This window comes from Miniopterus schreibersii (assembly GCF_964146895.1).
Source record: "Miniopterus schreibersii genome assembly, chromosome: 7".
Lineage (NCBI taxonomy): Eukaryota > Metazoa > Chordata > Mammalia > Chiroptera > Miniopteridae > Miniopterus > Miniopterus schreibersii.
The window spans coordinates 46636349-46657518 of NC_138108.1; the positions used below are offsets into that span (position 1 = coordinate 46636349).

The following is a 21170-nucleotide window of genomic DNA, read 5'->3' on the forward strand; positions in this document are numbered from 1 at the left end:
TATTTGTGTGAGAACTAATGGATAAAGCATGTGATTTTTGGATCAGGAATATGTGAGTTCTTACTCTTCTGAGATGGCTGTGATCTGTTTTATTTGGGAGGTGATAGACTGGTGTACAGGGGAGAATATGGGCTTTGGAGACGCACACACTTGGGACTGAATCCTGGTCTTGATTTTATGTATCACTAAATGGTGATAGTCTCTTGGTTGTGTGTGTGTGTGTTTGGTTTGTGTTGTTATTAAACTTAACATTTACTGAACCCTTTCTTTGTGCTAGGCACAGTGCTAAGTGCATTTATTTGAATAATCTCATTTAATCTTCACAACAACACTTTACAGAAATATTTTTTAGAAACCAAGGATTGGAGGAGAGGTGAGGTGACCTGCCATTGGTCACAGGGCTGGTAAGTAGTAGAAATAAGAAGACTCCAGGCCTGGTATGTATGACCCTTGAGTCTTATCCTTTAATCCTTTATTGCTACCACATAGCACTTTTGTGAGGATTAAATGAAATGGGACATTTTTTCAAAGTTCCGTTTTACCAGAGAAAGGGTGTAACTAGTGCAATGCTATTTTTCTCTCAATGTGTATGTTCTTACTCCTTGAGTAGGCAGGCCCTTGTCTTAAATCTATTATATTTACTTGTAGTACTTCATTTAATGTTCCATACATAAATAATTAATGTGTATTAAAGATAATGAATGTTTTGAATTTTTGAACAAATTTCTGCTTCTGAAGTATATCACAAACCAAAAAACACACAACCTGAAATCAAAGATAACATGAAGCTTCTATGCATGTAAATATATATAAACACACATGTGTACTATTCCAATTATCAAGGAGATCTTATTTATGGAATATGTCCAGAGACTTATATGTGCATGCATGTATGAATTGTTCATTCAAAGCAAATACTTGTCTATACAACAGCAGTATTACTGATTATTACGCCTTTGTTGCAGTTACTGTCTTCTAAAATAAGGCAAGATGATAAATGAAAGCCAAAAATAGAAATTCTTTTTTTTAGACATAATTTCATGCACAGCATGCAATTAGGGAAATGATAAGCTGAAGAATGAACTGTTAAATTTTAATTTGTGATTTCTGGATGAATGAGAAAGATTCACTACTAACTTCCTTAATTGAGTAAAAGCACCTCTTCTTACCTACAATGGATAGAATGACCACCACAAAATCAAAAATATTCCATCCAATGGTGAAATAGTAATAACGAAGAGAGATTAGTTTCAGCACACATTCCCCAGTGAACAGAACAATAAACACCAGATTAATCCAGTAGAGAATGTTTGTCATTTCTTGACTCTGGTCATCAGTTTCCACCATCATGGTGACCATGTTCAGGCAGATAAGGATCATGATGCTGATATCAAAGACTTGTTTGGTTACAAAATCGAAGACCATTCCTTGGAATTTGTTCTGGAACAAAGAGTATGTAAAAGTTCATATAGAAACTGGAAAAAAAATCAAGTTCAACTTATCTGATTTTAACACAGCAATATGAAAATGCAGCTTTTCTAAAAACATACCACATCTGTTTTATACTTGGAAGAATTTGATATATTGGTACTCAACTGCCTCCAAATGTATTCATTTTATTCATACTGTTCATGATACCAGATTTTATAAACTGACTTTATGTTAAGAATCACCGATTATGTTCTCAGTGTCCAGAACATCATCATGTCTATGATGGATAGTCAGTAAATATTTACAGTTACAATAAATCTGTCATCCCATGTGTTGGAGGTAAGAATCAAAATTAAATTTGAAGATCTAACAAATAAATACTTCTCCAGCTTTTTCTGTCATGGTCCCCCCCCCCCCCCCCAGTTTCTGCCTTTATATTCTCTGTCCAAAGCCACAGCATCTTAAATTCCACTTTAAGGTTTAGCTGAGATGATTTAAAATGCCAGGGTGTAGCATATGCTAGAGGAAGCTATATAACCCTGGAGACCTTGTTCACCAAAGATTTATGTTCTAGCACTTCATCCTGGCCCTTGACAACAATTAAAAATTCTTTGTACCTCAGATGCTCCCAGGATAGTTATAGACGTCTCAGAAATTTCCCATTCTCTTGCCCTTTGTTCTTACTTCTTTTTTGAGAACATTAAAGTCAATCGGTGGAAAGAAATTTCTCTGATTCCTTTTGCATTTTATATTATCTTAATTTCTACATCTAACGTTTTTGATTTTTTATATTTTTAAATCCTCATTCGAGATGTTTTTATTTTGTTTAAAGAGAGTGGAAGGGAGAGAGAGAGAACATCAGTGTGAAAGAGGAACACTGATTGGTTGCCTCCCGTACACACCTTAACTAGGGCTTGAAACCACAACCTAGGTACATGCCTTGACCAGGAATCAAACCCACAACCTTTTTGGTGTCTGGGATGATGCTCCAGCCTCCACACTCATCACTGAATAGCTCAGTCCCTGATCCTCTCTACATGTACCCTTGACCATTCCTGAGCCATATCCTGTGCATCTGTATTCTACATTAATTCCTTTATGAAAATCTTTCTCAAGAACTCCTGCTTTGCTTTAACTTATTCTCTCAGTCTTAAGAAACTTTATTTTACTACTTTTTCTGAATATTTATTCTCTCTCAGAACCTTCACCTCCTTTTCATGGTCAAATTCTACAAACTAGCACCTCCAATTTTCTCTCCACCCTCGTGCCTACTTCACATCCTGCACGATGCTATTATTCATCCAGATTCTGTGAGGCAGAAACTCTTAAGTCATATTTGTTGCTTCCTTCTTCACTTCTCATATTCAAAGCCATGAAAATAAATATTTCAGTTGAGAATAGTGACATTGGAATTAGTGAGTAGTAAACATAGGGTTTTCTGGGTTAAATGAATGAAGGCAACCGCTATGAGTCTGAAGAAATCGAACTTAATTAAGCAATGCAACACAGTATAATGAAAAGAACAGCATGGCAATGTGAAGAAGAGACTTTAGAGGCTGGTACAAGAAGATTAGAGACAAAATAAAAGTGGGCCACAGACAAGAAGGTGAGTCCATAATGTTGGGTGATGCCAAGTAGGACTGGAAAACGGGAGGCCGATGAGCCAACAAGAAGACTCACTGGGAGGCAGCTATAAGTGTAGGAAAAGGAGGGCACGTAGATAATACAGACTCTAAAGCAGTTGATGTTTTGTGGAATTATTGGTTCCAATAATGTAAATGAAAGTCTTGTAAATGCATTTGGAAATACAGATTTAGGTCCTATGGGATGTCAGACTGAGAGGATTTTAGAGTTGTCAGAATTCAATGGGGCGCTGAAGCATAGATTCATTTTTGAAAGATAATTAGAATAGAAAAAAAAAAGTGCTGAGCATGAAGCCTTGGGCACTTTCGTATTATAGGAAGAGGTAAATCAATGAAGGAAGAGATTGATTAATAAGGCACTGTAGCCCGGCCAGCGTGGTTCAGTGGGAACGTACTCTGCTTTTCTTCCCATCCATTCAAACTGTATTATTTCTCAAAGACGAGGCTCAAACTGTACATTCCTTGTTTTATCCAGTAAGGCTACCTGCCTTCTCTGAGTTTGTGGCCAACCTACAAACTGAACAAGGGCATAGACACTTTCATATTATCACCAATCAATTCATAGAATCTTAATTCCTGGAAGGGAGGAGTTCTGAGACTTAATCACTGAGGTTTTCCTTCAGAAGTGATAAAAAATTCAGGGACTTTCCTGACAACAATTCCCTGAAGCAACTAAATAGAACCTGTAGCAAATGGCAAACATATCATTGGAATAGCCATAGAAAGTCATAAAAAGAATCATGTTATCCGATTTAGGGGCAAGATGCTAGGGGGAAATATGTGATTTTTTTAAAAAACAGAAAAAAACAAAATCTGTGACTTATTTCATTAATGATTCCATTCAGTCTGCAGAATTAGACAGAAAATGGGACATATTTGAGATGTACCAATTATCCCAATCAGCCCCCACTACACTCTGAGCATATGCAATATTTTGACACTATATATATGAATGTTTTCTTCTCTACATTATTAGAAGCTCTTCAATGATATCAAGCTTATGTAATACTATTGGCATAGAAGTCTGACATTTTTATTTTTATATATATTTATATGTCTGTACATATAAAATATATATTTATACATAGTGCATATATAAAATACATATACTTAGGCTATTTGATCTAGCTGGTCACATCCCTAAGGTAAAACTTTGTTTTGCAAATTCAAAAAAATACTAGTATCTAACAATCTGAGCTGTGAAAGTGATGGATAACATAGCTTTTACTGGTGATGAAAGTGTTATTCTTACAGCAGGCCGAGGGATGGGTTTTTGTGGTTTCTTTGAACCCAACTTTTTCATTGCATTATAGTATTTCTTCTGTTCTTCTGTCATAAAAATGTCTTGACCTCCAAAGTAAATAAATGGAAAAAAAACCTTGTTAAAATCATGCTCTTTACTAGTTATATAATCCATCTTAGTAACTGTGTGAACATTAGCCCCACGTTCTATTCTAATGTTGCTAATTAATATCTGCATTTATAGAGATGCATATATTCAATACATGAATTGTGCCATATTAGTCAGATTTCTATACTGGAAATAGCAATACATGCTCTCTTAATTATCAATTACTTAAAAACTTATAGCTAAGTAAGTCTCTCAAAAGAATTTATGAATTTTACACTTTTTCTTTTCCTTGACTGCATTTTGGAGCCAAAAGGAAACTATGACACGTTCAGTTCACATTTTAGAGCAAAGATGATGTTTTAGTATACTTATCTTCTTTTTCTGTTGATTGAAGTTATCGATGATGACACCAATAAAAAGATTCAGAGTAAAGAATGAACCAAAAATAATAAAGATGACAAAATAAAGATACATGTACAGATTGTCTTCGTACTTGGGTTGTAATTCTACCTACAAAATATAAAGAATGACAGCTATTAGACCTAATACTTGTTTCATAAAAAAGACATCAGTGAATTTTCAATTTTCAAAGCATGTCTCAGTCACTGGGAATAAAATTAATTTCACCCAATAAATGCCAAGATTATGAATGCACTTTATAAGCAAAGACCCCTACCCAATAAGGCATGCAAAGTAAGGATTTCCTCCTTCAAAAGAAGAGATGTCATGTTAAAACCTTTAAAATTTACTCTCTCTGACTCAGTTTCCTCACCTGTAAAATTGAAATAAGAAAACCTAAACCTCATATGGTAGTTGGAAGGTTAAATATAGTAGTAATATATAAAAGTACTTAAAACAGTGTTTGGTCAATAGTACTATAATAGCTAAGTATAAAGATTTGATTTGTATTACACATTTCTTTTGATAGGTATGTGCGGATATAAGTACATCAGTAGGATCTTTTCAATCTGAATATGAGTCTATTGATTCATCCTACTAAGTAGGCCTTAAGCACTGGTTCTGTATGATACCTTCTCTTGTCCAGCACACTTTTGATCAAAAAATGTGTGATAGTTGGTTTGTGCTTTGGCTGTAACCTACAGCTCAGGTCTTCAGGATATTGTTTGAACCAACTAAGTTAACCAGTCACAGGAGATAATGGATGCAGGTAATGACCTATTGTGTCATGAAATCACTTTAGAGACTAATGGCCAACATGCGTTTTGTTTTTCCCCCCTAATGAAATAGAGTAAAATAAGAAATATTATAAAAACACCTATTCTTTGGTGAGATTTTATTCCATTTATGTGTGTGTTGTAGAAAGTATTATAAAATGATATTTTTAAATTATATACAATATGTACAATGTAAATGTAAAATATAAATGTAAAATATAATAAATTGTTATAAAGTGAATTTTACAACCCAGGACATTGTCAAGACCTCAGAAACCCTTGGTGTATCCTTTCCCAAACATAAATTCTACTATCCCTGCTAGAGGTAATCATTATCTTGACTTTTATGGTAATTATTTACTTGCTGTGAATCTTTTAACATATTTTCTAGTATCTAGCATGGCATCTGGCACTTAAAAACTTGTTGAATGAATTTGAGATGAGATTTTATTTTTGGCTCTGATAGTTATGGTTATTTGTGCACGAGAAGCCCTCACAGGCACCTTCTTCATCTGACCAGGTTTTACCAGCTTTGGATCTTCCCCGTAGTAGAAGGGATCTGGTTAATAGAGGAAAAAACAAGCAGAATACAAAGCAAACAAAAACCTCAGTAGTGCTTCCCTATAAAGAAGAAGCAAGAAAATAATATTTTATTTTTGTAATATAGATGTGCTTTGTAAATTGACCCAGAGTTTCATTTTATTGATGATATCATGAAAATATAACACTGTGGAAATACTCACTGGAACAATTAAGCAATTTTCCCTCTAAGTAGACTTACATTTCGTGAATCGACAGCTGCATACATGATATCCATCCATCCCTTAAATGTGGCCTGTAAAAAAGTCACATCATTTAATTTCATTTTCCTCTGCAAATTATAATTTTAGAAAAGAAATTAAGCATCAGATTGATAGACCAAGATTCATTCAAAACAGGTATATACAATAATTTAGAATTAATATCTAAACTTTTTGGGCAAAGTTTTATAATATATGCTTTGAAAATGTTTCAACTTTATACTCTTCTATGACATCTTTATATACATCTTTCACATCTTTAATTAAATCCTCATAGATTATAACAATATGCTATCATAAAAGCAATTATTAACAACCTTTCTATCTGCTGCGCTTATAAGAATATAATATGAAATTTGATGAAATAATTTAATGTATGTGGTAATAGCATCGGACAAGTTGAAAAGTATTGTGTGTTTGATCTTAATGCTTTTTTCCCTATGTTTTCTGTTTTAAAAGGTACTATCACTAATCATGAATCATGATGGTTTGTACCTAAAAATCTCCTCAATATTGTTGAATATACTATTTTGAGGCACTAATCTATAAGAAACAGTTTTGTAACCTGAAATCAAACATTATATTCAGCTGCAATGTACTCTTTTAAGTATTTGTGTTTTTTTGTGTGGGCATAGTAATCCTGAAAACAAAAGTGTTGTCCATTTTTTTTTTTCAGTCCTTAGTGCCACTAAATCTTTCCTTCCCTCAAATATTCATATAATGTTGGGAATTGTGTGGGTGGATCATCTCAGGGAGCATGTGGGCATAACTTAGGGTGGTCATTTGAGGAGCTGAATGAATTTTTATGAATTGATAGTGACATAATAGACTTGATAGGAAGGTTTTCATTTGCAAGAGAGCAATCTTCCTATCTGTTCAAGCAGCAGGCAGGAAGATGGGAATGAGGTGGCAATCTGCGTGAAGGATGTAAAGATGCGGAGTTTGGTTAGGGTGGTGGTGAAGGTTGGGGAGGTGAAGACTTGACAAGGGTATCTCCACTCTCAGGTGCCTGAGAAAGAGCACAGGAATCTACCACTCCCCACACACACCTTTCCAGCCCCACCCTAGGGCCTGTGCCTCTTCTTTCCTAAAGCAGAGACGGGGCAGTCAATGGGACCCACATAGAAATCTCAATAACAAAGTACTTGTGCTGGGGTCTAATGCACGGCCTGGGAGATTATAAACGTTGCAGAGCTGTCCATTCTCAGCACAGCGAGGGAAAGCTAGTTCAGTAATTTTTGAGAAAGAATCGATGCAGATGGGCCTGAAGAAGTATATATTTACAAATACAGAAAAAAATTTTAGATTCATTTTAATAACACACCACAGAGAACAATAAAGTGGTGACTTACTACTTGAAGCAGAGAAAGATATCCAAGTCCTACGTTATCAAAGTTCACTTTCACATTTTTCCACCTGGCGGTTTGATTGCTCTCTATGAGGGCTTTGCATTCGCTGTAGTTGTTGACCACGCTTACGTCAAACATTTCTCCAGTGGTGTAGTTAATACAATGATAAAACTTGCCAGCAAAGAGATTCACTCCCATGATACTGAATATTAGCCAAAAGATCAGACAAACCAGAAGGACATTCATTATGGATGGAATGGCTCCTAAAAGGGCATTCACAACAACCTGGCGTGAAGAAAAACACAGGTGAGGGGTCAACAACATTTACTTATTTTTACCTATTTTTAAACACTAGAAAAAGAACAACAGTCAAATGATAGAAAATATATCTGTTCTTAAAGTTAAATATTGGGCAAAAACTAGTTTTCTGGAAACTAGTCTCCAACTAAAATTTTTAATTATATTTCAGAACCGTATAAAATAGATAGCAGGTTGTGGAATGCTTTGCCAAGAGGTACGGCTATATGCCTATCCAATTTTCATCGAAGAATGGGACTAATTGTAAATGCAAAGAATAATTAAGAGTACAAATAGTGACATGACCACAGAAGCAATGTTATCATGTGAATATCACAATTTTTAAAAATCATGCAAACCATAAAATTTACTCTCCCAAATTTGAGAGTAAAAGAGAACACTTTGAGGGTCAGTTTCCAGGGGGAAAGGAAACATTAATGATAACTATTCTGAGACAGCAAGTGTAAGGCAGAGCTTTCCCAAGCAATGTAGTAGAGGGTCAGCCTACATATAAAAACTCTGGAGCAAAGAGGTTGAAGCATGGAGACTGAACATGTGCTGAGGAGAAAGAGTTTGGAAGTCAGGAGATCGGTATTTTAGTTTGTATCACAAATTAGTTATGCACCTTTGAGCAAGTTATTTAACTTTTCTGGCCCAGGGATCCTCCTTTGTGGAATCCCTTTCAAAAATAAAAGAAAGTAAGTTTTAAAGAACTTATTACAATGTTAAAGCACTCCTAGGATTTCAACTCTCATAATTCAGAGGTGCTTAGACTTGACTTTTAAGTTCACTACAATGAATGCTCACAAATGCGAGGAGATATTGTTTAATACAGTTATAGTTTTCTTTTTAAAAGCTGGGCAGCAAAAAAATAACACATGTGTTTCCCAAGACAGTGAAATCTATGGAAGGATTAAAGATTTAGGTTCTTATATATGCAAATTCGATAGAGAAAATATGAAAATTATTCTAGTACTGAAAGTTTGATTCAATTTTTTACAAGAAAAACCACTACTGCAAAAACAGCAATTTTAAATTGGTAAAGTGACAAGAATTTAAAGGCTAACAATTCCTTTCCATGCAACCTTGTGCACACAAACACACAGACACACATTTACCCACACTGTTCATTTCTGGTGGTGTTTGCAACATTCGCAGAAAGCCCCTAAGTAACTATTTTCAAATATTGCAAAAGGCATAATTTTTTTTAAAAGTTCCTTTTTAAATAGCTAAGTCCACTAGGACACAGCTTCATCACTTCCTCAGTGCTGAAGATATGTGGTCTCAGATTTTGTGCCCCAGCGATGACAAATGACAAGCACAGATTCCTCCCTGTTCTTTGTCCCACCTTTCTAAATGAGTGGTAGATTTCCACAGCTGACCTACTTTCAGCCAGCTCAGCCTGTGTTTGAAACCTAAGAGGCCGGATTTGGACTTCGACAGGCTCAAAACACATCAGTCATATGAAACAATGAAGAAGTGATGAGACATGATTTGGTGGTTTTAAATTGCAGTGAGTGGGATTTCCTGTACATTTACAAATGGAATAAACATAATTAATCTTGACTCACATCAGAACTCTACACAATATGATAGAGATTTCCCAGAATGAAAAATCTAGTAAGAAACAATCACTCAGGCATTATATTCTGTGGGTGTCCACAACAGTGTCAAGTTTATGGATGTCTGACAAATATTAATGATTGATTGGTTATGTCAGTATGAATGGAGAAGACACAAATTCTCCATGGGTATGTCATTTGTAAGGTACAAAATGCCTGTCTGTTCTTAATTATAATTCCAACAAATTCTAAAGCATTTGGTCTTACCCTCATGCCTTCAAACCGGGATAAGGCTCTCAGTGGCCTCAGAGCTCTTAGTGTCCTGAGGGATTTGATGGCACCAAGTTCTGAGTAACCCAAGGCATTTGCAGTTAAGCTGACCAATGAGACCTATACAGAAAAAGCAACATGATTTTCTTATTTACAAGCAAAAGTGCTTACACAGTTCAGCCTTGCTCTATGCAATAAACTGGTAATTCTCAAGCCACAGTTGGTAACAAAATCACCTGGAGAGCTTGTTGAAAACACAGATAGATCCCTTGCAGTGTCTGATTCAGTAGGTTTGGGGTGGGGCCTGATCATCTGCATTTCCTAAAGTTCCCAGGTGAATCTAGTGATGGTGGTCTGTGAGCCACACTTTTAGAACCACTATCAAAAACTTACAAAAAAGAAGATATACAGGCTCTCTTTTTCAAGATTCTTGACAAGAACGTTTTTATAAATTAAATGTGAAGCAAGAAAAATAACGACACATATGCAGTCTTCCCTTAGGTAACTATAAAACTTTACCATTTTTCATATTATTAAGCAGACCTGAAAGGGAAATTAAAATTTGGTACAAGCCCTGGGTGGCATGACTCAGTGGTTAGAGCATTGGGCCGCACACCGGAGGGTCTCTGGTTTGATTCTGGTCAAGGGCACATACCTGGGTTGCAAGTTCAATCCCTGGTCCCAGTTGGGGTGCATGGGGGAGGCAACCAATTGATGTGTCTCTCTCATATCGAAGTTTCTCTCTCTCTTTCTCTCCCTTCCACTCTCTCTACAAATCACTGGAAAAAATATCCTCAGGTGAGGATTAACAAAGAACAAAAAAACAAAAAAAACCCTGATACAAGTACACAAGTAACTATGCAAAACACTGGTGAATCTCAACATAAACACACTCAGAAAGATCAAAGCTTCTAAACAGTGGCTTTTGTCTTCATGTAAATTTTAGTGAGAGGATATAGAATCATTAATTAGCTCAAATTAATTTATAAAAGCTGATATTTTAATATAACTAATCAGAAATTACCAAAACAATTTAGTCATGTATACAAATGACTAATGTAGTTAATAAAAGTTTTAAAATCTCAGCTGAAAAAAGAAAGAAATAACTGTCAGGTGGCACAGAAATATCTGACATCCTTTGAAAATATACAGAAAACTCATTAAAACTATATAAGCTAAGAAAATACATATTCTCTTAAAGTGCACCTGAATTTCAAAAGTAGATAAATAAAAATAGATGTATAATATAGTTTTAAGGGTCTGGTATTAATGGATATTTTTAAAATATATTTTTTAAGGAAATTAAGTGAAACAGAACAATTTTACAACAAAACCTGACTTATTCAAACTAATTTTGCACATGTAATCTAAAATAGCAAAACCTTTAAATTTGGAATAAAATTGAGCTATAAAAATATTTTAAGTGGTTTATATATTTTACCCAAAATCTAACATTTTAGGCTTTGTTAGTCTCCCCTTCACAGATAATTAAAAAATAAAGTTCCTAATTGGTCTTTTGGCCTCTAAATAACCCCCATTTTATCCCATCCATCATTTATACCACCACCAAATATCTTTCCCTCAAAGAGTGAGTTTTTCTTGTCACTTTCCATAGAAAATCTCCAATGGCTTATTTTTTACTAAATTATAGGTCTAAATCTCTCTGGATGGCATCTCAGGTTCTTCAAGCTCTTCCCCACCTTCCCTTTCTCATCTTATCACCCAGTGACAGAACGCTTTCCCTCACTCTGCGGCACTGCTGCCCTCCAGGGCCACTTGTTTCTGGAACATGCCCTGTTGGCGTGCACAGTGTCCTTCCCCTAATCTGAACGCGCTGACATTCTTACTCCTCACACTCGGGCTCACACAGCGCTGCCCCCATGAAGACTCTCCTCTCCCTCAGTGCAGTGAATGGACTTCTAATACAAGTGTCATCTTCTAGTCATAGACCTATCTGTCCTCACCGTAGGCCCAGAAAAATGACATCCAAATGAGTATCTTTAGTAACAAAATAGATGATCAATAAATATATTGATGTAAGGCAAAGTATTGATTAATGATTAATATTATGATTAATATGATCATAATAGTTACTTTTTAAATCTAAGAAGATAAATATCAGGATATGTTAAGTGATATGTACACCAGCTGCAGGACAACTAGATTTCTCTTAAGAGTTTCTTTATATTCAGGTAGTATTGACTTAATGCTTCTATTATTACATAGCTATATTAAATATACTTTATTATAAATTTACCAATCTATCTTAACCACATACAGAAAAAGTGTCATCTGTAAGTTCATTATGCAAATAAAAGAATGATATAGTCTTGGTATATTTTTCCATTGTTTGTAATGTCCAAACATATGGGTTTTAAATATTATTTATTGTCATTTTATTGCCAGAAATTTTTTCATGTAATTCTGCATATAACTTTATATGTTATATTTAATAGTAGATTTGTTTCAGGCAGGTTAAGAAAAAAATAAAACAAAGATATTTTTCTCTTTTCAATTAAAAGAACTCTGTCTCTTATACAATTTTTTCTTCTGTTTGGTGATTAGAAAGCTCATACTGGATTAAAAGTTGGTATTTTTTCTACCTGAAACTGTAAAAAATAATTTTTTCTAAGAAAGTGTCTTTTTTTCCTCTTTTGTTAACATGATATGTAAATTTTATATATCAAAATATGTCTTTAATTATGAAGAAATTATTAAAATAAATAGAATATCCTTTGTTATGCACTATTAAACACATTTGCTTTCCTGAAACTTCCAGCGTTTTCTTCCTCTATGTTGATGGTGAGCATTGATCTGTTCTGTTCCCCCACATCCCCATTCCTTGTGCTCACAGGCTCCCCTAGACTTTTCTAGATGAAAAGCCTTTAAGTTCCTTTCCATCCATTCTGAGTGAACTACTAATTTGAAAGACACTTAAGAAGTAAATCTCCAAAACTAAATAAACATGATATAAACTTTTTTTATTCAGTTAAGATCTTATATTTGTGAATAAAAGGTGAGATGTTCCTCAAACTTCTCACTCAGAAATAAAGAAGTAACCTCAGGTTTAACGTTTTAAAGCCTCTTATATTCTGGTACTCCATCTTACTTTATCTTCAACACCAGTGCAGTTTAATAAAACCTTTACATAATTAGCTCATAGCCAATCTGTTTCAACCATCAAATAAATCAAAAGGTGCCTTTTGCTATTTGGACTTTCACATTTCTTTGTAATTAGTGATCTATCTGTGGGACAGACACTCCTCAATGCTCTCAGATAATAACAAAGAGACTAATGCCAAAGATGTGAAGAATTTAAATAGTTATTGTATTAAATGAGAGTGAAAAAAAAACAACCTTCTATATTAACATATTATTTGTATAACTTGGGATTTTAAATATTAATTTGGAACTAAATCAGTAATTATAATAACAGCATTTGACTATTTCATCTATGAAAGTATAAGTATTTTAATTGGCAAAAAAATGTTTTGGGACTTTTTATCATTAGAAAATGAATCATCATTTATGCTTGGGCCCATGCAGACAGCACTGCCGAGTGCCTACGCTCTATATGCCAGGCGCCACTTTGAGGACCGCCGCGTGCCATCACATGCTGATGGAGTGAAACAAGAAAGAGAAGTATACTCACATCCACAATCAAAAAATCTAGCCAGCACCAGGCATTGGTAAAATACATTTGAAAACCATATGCAACCCACTTGAGAAGCATTTCCAGGATGAAAATATAAGTGAACACTTTGTCAGCATATTCTAGCATAGTCTTAATGGTTTTTCGCTGCTCAATATATATATCTTCAAAGGCCTGTAAGGAAAAAAATTCAATTCAATGTCATTGTATTAACTGTCTCTAATTGATAGCTTATTAGAAAATACATACTGCAAGCCTTTTCTCAAGTGCCCGAGGTGGGAAGCCTTCGTGTTTTCCATGGCTACATTTTGCTTTATAGTTGTCTACATGGAAATGACTGCTAACCGGGCATTTCAGTCAACCAATAAATTTAAATAATTTAAAAATTTTAGTATCAGTGTACCTCCAAAAAGTTTAAAACTTTTACTGCCAGCTGCTTCTCTCTACAGCAGAAAGTAACTGCAAGTAGACCTATTTCATTTAGTGCAGTCACTGGAAAGTACCCTTTCACTAATGCAAATGCAAAGCAAGGAGCCCCTTTAGCCTGCGGAAAGAAACTGAATTATAACCTCTCACTCTTTCCTTTCTCTCTCTCTCTCTCTCTCTCTCTCTCTCTCTCTCTCTCTCTCTCTCTCTCACACACACACACACACACACACACACACAAGCTCTATGTTAGTCTACCATTAGTCAGTCTACCATTCACTATGGCTGGCACTAGTGAACCAGCATGAACAAAACCGGTGAGCTCTGTGCAGCAGCGGAGTTTATGTTGAGCAGTTTGATATTTAGCCGATAAGCCCATATCATGGCTGCATAGTCATTCTGAATAAGAACTGTCTCTGTTGACTGAAAGTCAGGAGGGTACTTCTTTAACTGCTACAAAAACAACAGTGTTCTGAGTTTGATTCAACCTGAGGCCTACTGCAGAACAACGCATTTACTGAGCCTATTTATTGAGCCCCTCACAGCTGTGCTAAAATCACCACGCAATGCCTCTCATCCTCACCAATAACTAATTGTGCAAACATGGAATCGGAGGCTCCCAGAAAGGAAAGGTAAAGGAGATCACAGGTCACCTACCAGCGCCCCGCTGCTCAGCAGGATCATGAAGACTATGAAGGTTTCAAACCAGTTATGCTCCACAATTTTGTAGCAAGTTTTTCTCAAGTTCCACCAGAGTTTTCCTTTGCCTTCCTCTATGCTTATCTGACAACACTTAAACTTCCGTACACAGTCTGAAATATGTCAGAGTAAATGAAGAAAAAGAAAATACTCTTTAATTACATGCATTTGTGTTGGTGGGAGTTTCATCTATATTATTATCGGATACCTTGCAAATGACTTCATTTTTTGGAGATGGCCTCCACTTCCAGAAATAGAAATCCTCTATATGGCTTTTTAATCACTCATTCCACAAAGTTTTTACCATAGATTATATTATATTATAAAAACAGAAAAACAGAGAGAAAACTGAAATCCCCAGACGTAGAAATTTCCATCCTATTCTTATCTATGAGTGTGATTCCATTCAAATATGGACATTATTTATATTTGAATTCTAATTACTTCACTTAATGATGTAATATAAACATTTCTTTTTTAAAAAAAATTTTTAAATTGATTTTAGAGAGAGAAGGAAGGAGATACAGGGAGGAAGGGAGAGAGAGAGAAAGAGAGAGAGGGAAACCTGGATTGGTCACCTACTGCATTGCTGCCAATGGGGGATCAAACCTGCAATCTGGGCATGTGCCCTAACTGAGAAATGAACCGGCGACCTTCCAGTGCATGAGATGATGCCCAACCAACTGAGCCACACCGGCCAGGGCAACATTTCCTTTTTATTTATTTATTCTCACCTGAGGATATTTTTCCATTGCTTTTCAGAGAGAGTGGAAAGGAGAGAGAGAAAGAAATATCGATGTGAGAAAGAGAGACACATCGACTGGTTGCCTCCAGCACGTGCCCCAACTGGGCTGGGGATCGAACCTGCAACCGAGGTACATTGGTGCCCTTGGCCAGAATCGAACCCAGGACCCCTCCATCCACGGGCTGACACTCTAATCACTGAGCCACACTGGCCAGGGCAACATTTCCTTTTTATTACAAGTAAACAGAATATGAAAGGTTTCACAATACCTCTAAATAAGAATACCAGACTTAACCAGAATTTATATAACTATTCCACTATTATTGAACATTTGTGTTGTTTTAATTCTATTATTAGCAACAATGTAATAAAGCTTATCAACAAATATTTTTTTTCAATACCTGCTGTATTCAATAAATTATATCAGACAAATTATATTACTAGAATGTATAAAATATAGCGTTGCTCTAAAAACAGTGTGCATTTTAAGCAAGGGAAATTTGCCCACAGGTTCTGTAGTTTTAAAAAGCAACAATTATCACAAAATAAATAAGGTATTGTGAGAGTTTGTCGACAGAGATTAATTTCAGCTTTACGGAGGTAATGGATTTGAGACTGGACTTTAAAGGATGTGTAAGGATCAGTTCTAGTACCTGGAGCTGTAAGGAATGCAGAAACAATGACACAAGTAAAACTTGGTGACAGGACAGTCTGGAAGTTGCACGACGGGGAGAATTAGTAATCAAAACTAGAAAAGACACTGAGAGCCAATCTGGAAAAAAAGGCCTGAATGAGTCACTCAGAAAATTTAAAGTTTATGTGCTGTCTAATGGGGGAAATATTGAAGGATTTTTTTTTTTTTGTAAGTTATGAAGATTTACCTGATAAGAACACTGATTTAGAATTATCTATGCTTATTTTAAAAATTGTATAAATAGAAGAAAGAAGATGGAAAAAAAGTCGTGAGTCTATGAGATACAATCAACTGCACATTAAGAGTGAAAGCAAAGGTCATGGTGGTGACAGTGGTCAGGGATCAAAAGATACTGAGTTGGCAGGACCTGGCAGCACATAGAACAGGTGGCATTGGTGTGTGGGAAAGAGAAGAATCAGGACATAGGGTTTTAACCACAGTGGGGGGCTCTTATTCAATGATAGAAAAATGGATACTTCATCTTCAAGGATCATAATATTTTATGAGTAGATATTTATCAGATGCTACTTTATATTATAACTAGTGAGATCATATCCTTTGTTTCATGAACACTTAATGAAGTGCTATTAATTGTTATTAGTTTCATATCTACAAAAAGCAGGATTCCCAAAGGATTAAGAAGAATTACATGCACTAAAAATATTCACTGTAATTAATGAAATGAAACTGTAGTTAATATTTTCCTTCCTAAAGAGGATATGAGATTAAAAAAACACTGCTTAACCAACAAAAGAGCAAGTTAGTAGGAATAATAAATGCCAAAATATTGAGACACTGGTTTACCTCTAAGGTGGAAGAAAGGAAGGAGTCCAAAAGAGGCCTAATCTGTATCTTTTTATTTTTAAATAAAAACTCTAAAGCAAATATGATAGAAGTATTCAAATTGTTCAAGTTGGTTGGTCAGTATCTATGCATTATTCATTATTACTATCTATAATGTTATGTTGGTAATACTTCATTCTTAATTTTTTTTAACCCTAAAAGACAAACGTTGATAGCATCATAATTATTATGATGCATATATTGTGACCCTAAAGTAAGCTAACTGTCTGGGAAAGAGTAACAACTAATAACACAGAAATAATTTTTGTGATGGTATATACCATTTGAATGTTTTGCAAAGTCATAATTTTTTTCATAATCAAGTAACGACATTGAAATGTATGCAGATTTTTTGAAGGCGTAAGAAAAAAGTGGCTTCCCTCATAACTTATGCTAAACAAATAGCTCTCACTCTAAAATTATTTAAAAATTGATCATTAATACTTAAATATTAATTTTCACCAATGCATTTAAGTCCAAAATCAATAAGTGTATGCAACATAATCTTTTGTAATAACCTTGAAACAATCTGTGACATCAATTGTAATTTCCAACATCTGTATAATTGCATTTTTAAAAAATTAGCTTAAAGTTTAAATTAAAACAGTTTTAATATTCTTAATATCAATATTAAGAATATTCTCCCAAATGAAACATTTTTAGAATTAGTTGTAATAAACTAGTAACAATTTGAGGCAATCACTATTATTAAAATAAACTTCTATTTCAGCAATTACTATATGGGATTGAATTTGGGACTAGACATAGTATGAATTATTAAAATGCTGTTAACTAAAAAATGAGTTAAAATCAAGTGAGCCCCAGGGTTTTAGAGAAATGTTTCTGTTTCTACAATAGTAGTTTCTATAAGAAATGTAAAGAATTTTGTGTCCTGTGGTCCTGCACTCATTTTTTATGCCTCTGTATTATGAGCAGTGCATTTCCGCACTGGATCTGGATTGGCCAGGTGAACAGGGCAGGAGCAAAGCTGGCACAAGTGGAAGCTTGACCTTAGTATTTAGGTTTCCTCTCTTGCCCCTTTGCCTTCACCGTTAGAATAACCCCAGGCCAGTGTGTGGAGAATGGGATATGAGCAAAGTGGCGCTGAGTCCCCTCAATTGTCTCATCCAAGACCTCAGACTGTGAGAGAGCCCAACCAAGATCAGCAAAACTAGCTAGTTGACAATGGAATTGTGAGCAAAAGTATGTTTGGTGTTATATGCTAAGAAATTTTGTGTGGTTTGATACACAGCATTATTGTTCAAGAGATAATTGGTCCATACCTCAAATAACATACTTTTAGCTTTCTGCAGAAAATCCTCTTCAGATTACTCCAATGGCATGGTGCCCCACATTATATAATATATATTAACTCATACTATATTTTGGCATTTAGTTATCTATTTAAATACAGAACTAACAATTTTTTTTTACCTTAACAAATACAGGTAACCCTTTATTTTGGGACAGTTTTAAATGTACCCTTATCAGTTAGTACCCATTATGATCTGATAAAACAGTAATCAGAAAGCTACTCTGACTTTAAAACTTTTTTTTTCTTTTTTAAAGCTAAAGAGAGAGACAGGTATGACTTGGCTTTCTCTTCTATTAGAGATTCTAGGAGGCCACCCAAAATCCCAGATAGTTAGCATTTCTAAGAGTTGAAAAGGATCCACAAAAATAAGAATATCTGATTGCATAAATTAAATCTTACCTTTTTAAAAATCGTCTTTGTTTTGATATAGAAAGAGCAGAACAAACAAATAAATAAACAGTGGTTAAATAGACCTAGATAATTAAAAAGAGAGGGGAGAGAGAATAGATGGATAGCTAAGAGAAGCCTAATGAACACGTTTGCGTTGTTTCTCCTACCTTCTGTAAAACAAGCTTCAGGTTCCAGGGATTCTTCAGGCTCCACCTCAGGCTGTTCTCCCTCAGCGGGAGCTCCTATATCAACTGTGCTGCCTTCAGATGAGCTAGTTGCATTTAGCTTCTGAAAATCAATTTCACAGAAAAGCTTTTAAAATATTTTCTTTACAATATATAAACTCAAAAAGTGTGCCCTCAAGTCTTCAGGATGCATTTCCTTGATCTGTAATTTAAGAATATCTTAAACAAAATGCCAGTCTGCTTTAGTAGAGGTGGGGGTCACAAGATTAGATACAGCACTACAGGATATTTTTTCTTTAAATATATGGTGCTCACAACTTAAATAATTTTTAATTAAGACCATAATAGAGATTCTGAAATAAAATCCTGCAGAGAGCTTATGTAAGCTGCCAGAGTTGTATGGTCATCTGTGATCTTGCTTTTGTAAATTAGTTTGCAAATGGTATAGTGTCTTTTATTCTAAAATTGTGACCCAACCAACGAAAGCTGCACAAGAGTATTTTCATGTCAAATGCAGAAAAGATTTGATCAAGTGCACATAAACAGCAACAATCTAAATTTATCCACTTTTCATTGACATGAAAACATATACCACTGGTTGTTATTAAATATATTCTATAGTTTTCTAATTTCAAAAAAGAGCAGCACATTGTTAGCTTTATAGCAAGAGCTGATATTTTGCATTCTCTTTGGCCAATGCACTCCTGTGTTTCATTGTGCATTTGGAAACTACTTGTTACTCTGGCACTCTTACCTGTTTTGTTAATACAGGCAGAAATACATCTTTGGTTGTTGTTTTGTTTTCCTTTAGATTAAATCAAATACCATTTAAAAATATACTAGAAAGAAATTGTTTTAAACCTTGAAATGCAACAAAATTCAGCCAGGTCAGGTCCTTCATGGATCAGCATAAATGAAGGGATCGCAGTCGTTAACCTGGTCTTAAAATGCTGCAGGAATGACACAGTGCCAGGTATGAGTGCCACATGGAATCAGAGTAGTTTGGGCCACAGCATTCTCGAACCTGTTACAATGTTATTACCATTAATGCATAGCATTAGGAAATGGCTGAGCTGGTAAGAGTTCCATTATAAAGGGGATGAGGTAAGCACATGATAAAATGAAAGTTGAACTATGTTAAACTATTATAAAATAGATGTTGTAGTCAGTACTAGAAATAGTCTACTCACATTTGGCTTAAGGATTATATGAATTACCCAGGGAAAATGGTTCGTTTATTAAATGAAAATAATTTTCTTTGTATAAATTATTTACTTGAGAGTGGTATTGATGAAGTAAAATATTTATAGATGATATATGAGACTGAAAATGTTTTGTTTGGTCCTGGCTGGGGAGCTCAATTGGTTAGAGCATCAGCTGGATGCCAAGGTTGCAGGTTCTATCCCCGGTCAGAGCACATACAAGAAACAACCAATGAATGCATTAATAAGTGGAACAACAGATTGATGCCTCCCTCTCTCTCTCCCCCTAAAAATCAATAAATAACTATTTAAAAAACAGAAAATGCTTTGTCTTATGTAATTTAACAATACCAATGATAGAGTGTAAATATCATATATGTCTGCCTTCTTAGAACTAATTTGGGGATTATTTTTTAATTTGACCAAATTATTGAAATCAAGAATTATATATTATAAGGTGTTAGTAGGTTGTTGATTCATTTTTCTAGTTATCAAGTATATTGCAATACTAGGCAGATACTCAATTATAATATCTTTGTGAATAAAATTTAAATATATTTTGTTTTCAGATGAAACATCAAAGTGAGATTTATTACAAATATCCTAATTTCTTAGACTTTTTCTAATTTCCTGCCTTTTGTTTTGATAAGTGTAGCCTTGTTTATATACATAATTGAGTAAGAAATGACTTAATTTCCCTCTCTTTCTAACCCATCTGATTCACATGAAGTTGTTACATATTAGGGACCTGAAAATACTGATCTTATCATTTGCAAGATGTTGAAATATGAAATAAGTAATCAGAAACACTGAAGCACATACATATCTGCACAATCAGAATTGGAAAACATTCCTTTTAGGAACAAGCATCACACTACAAATACAAATTAGAGGCAGTCCTTGGGGTGGGCCCAAGTCAAAAATGAGGCTCCACATTCAGTGTGCTCCACACACTCAGTCTGGCATTGGTGAATTACTGCATCAGAGCCTACGCCAGGGCCAGGTATGTTGAAGGTACTCTATAAATACTTTTTAAAAACGAATGAATAAATGAATGAATGAACTTCATAACATAATGAAGGTTAGCCCTTGACAATGATTGGAAAGAGTCAGCAGACAAAATATTCCAGGGAATCTTTGT

At 34.7% G+C, this 21170-nt stretch overlaps 1 protein-coding gene across 2 annotated transcripts in view; it reads right to left on the bottom strand.

Moving 5' to 3' along the window:
• LOC308559361 (sodium channel protein type 2 subunit alpha) overlaps window positions 1-21170 on the bottom strand; it is an 82175-nt gene that overhangs the window by 4022 nt on the left and 56983 nt on the right. For both annotated transcript variants that reach the window (XM_081142086.1, XM_081142087.1), the window contains 9 exons: window positions 18810-18930; window positions 14614-14768; window positions 13531-13704; window positions 9876-9998; window positions 7753-8034; window positions 6382-6435; window positions 4794-4935; window positions 4327-4424; window positions 1170-1440 (listed from right to left, as the gene is read on the bottom strand). In XM_081142086.1, coding sequence (XP_080998212.1) covers window positions 1170-1440; window positions 4327-4424; window positions 4794-4935; window positions 6382-6435; window positions 7753-8034; window positions 9876-9998; window positions 13531-13704; window positions 14614-14768; window positions 18810-18930 — 1420 coding nt within the window. The remainder of the gene's footprint in view (window positions 1-1169; window positions 1441-4326; window positions 4425-4793; window positions 4936-6381; window positions 6436-7752; window positions 8035-9875; window positions 9999-13530; window positions 13705-14613; window positions 14769-18809; window positions 18931-21170) is intronic.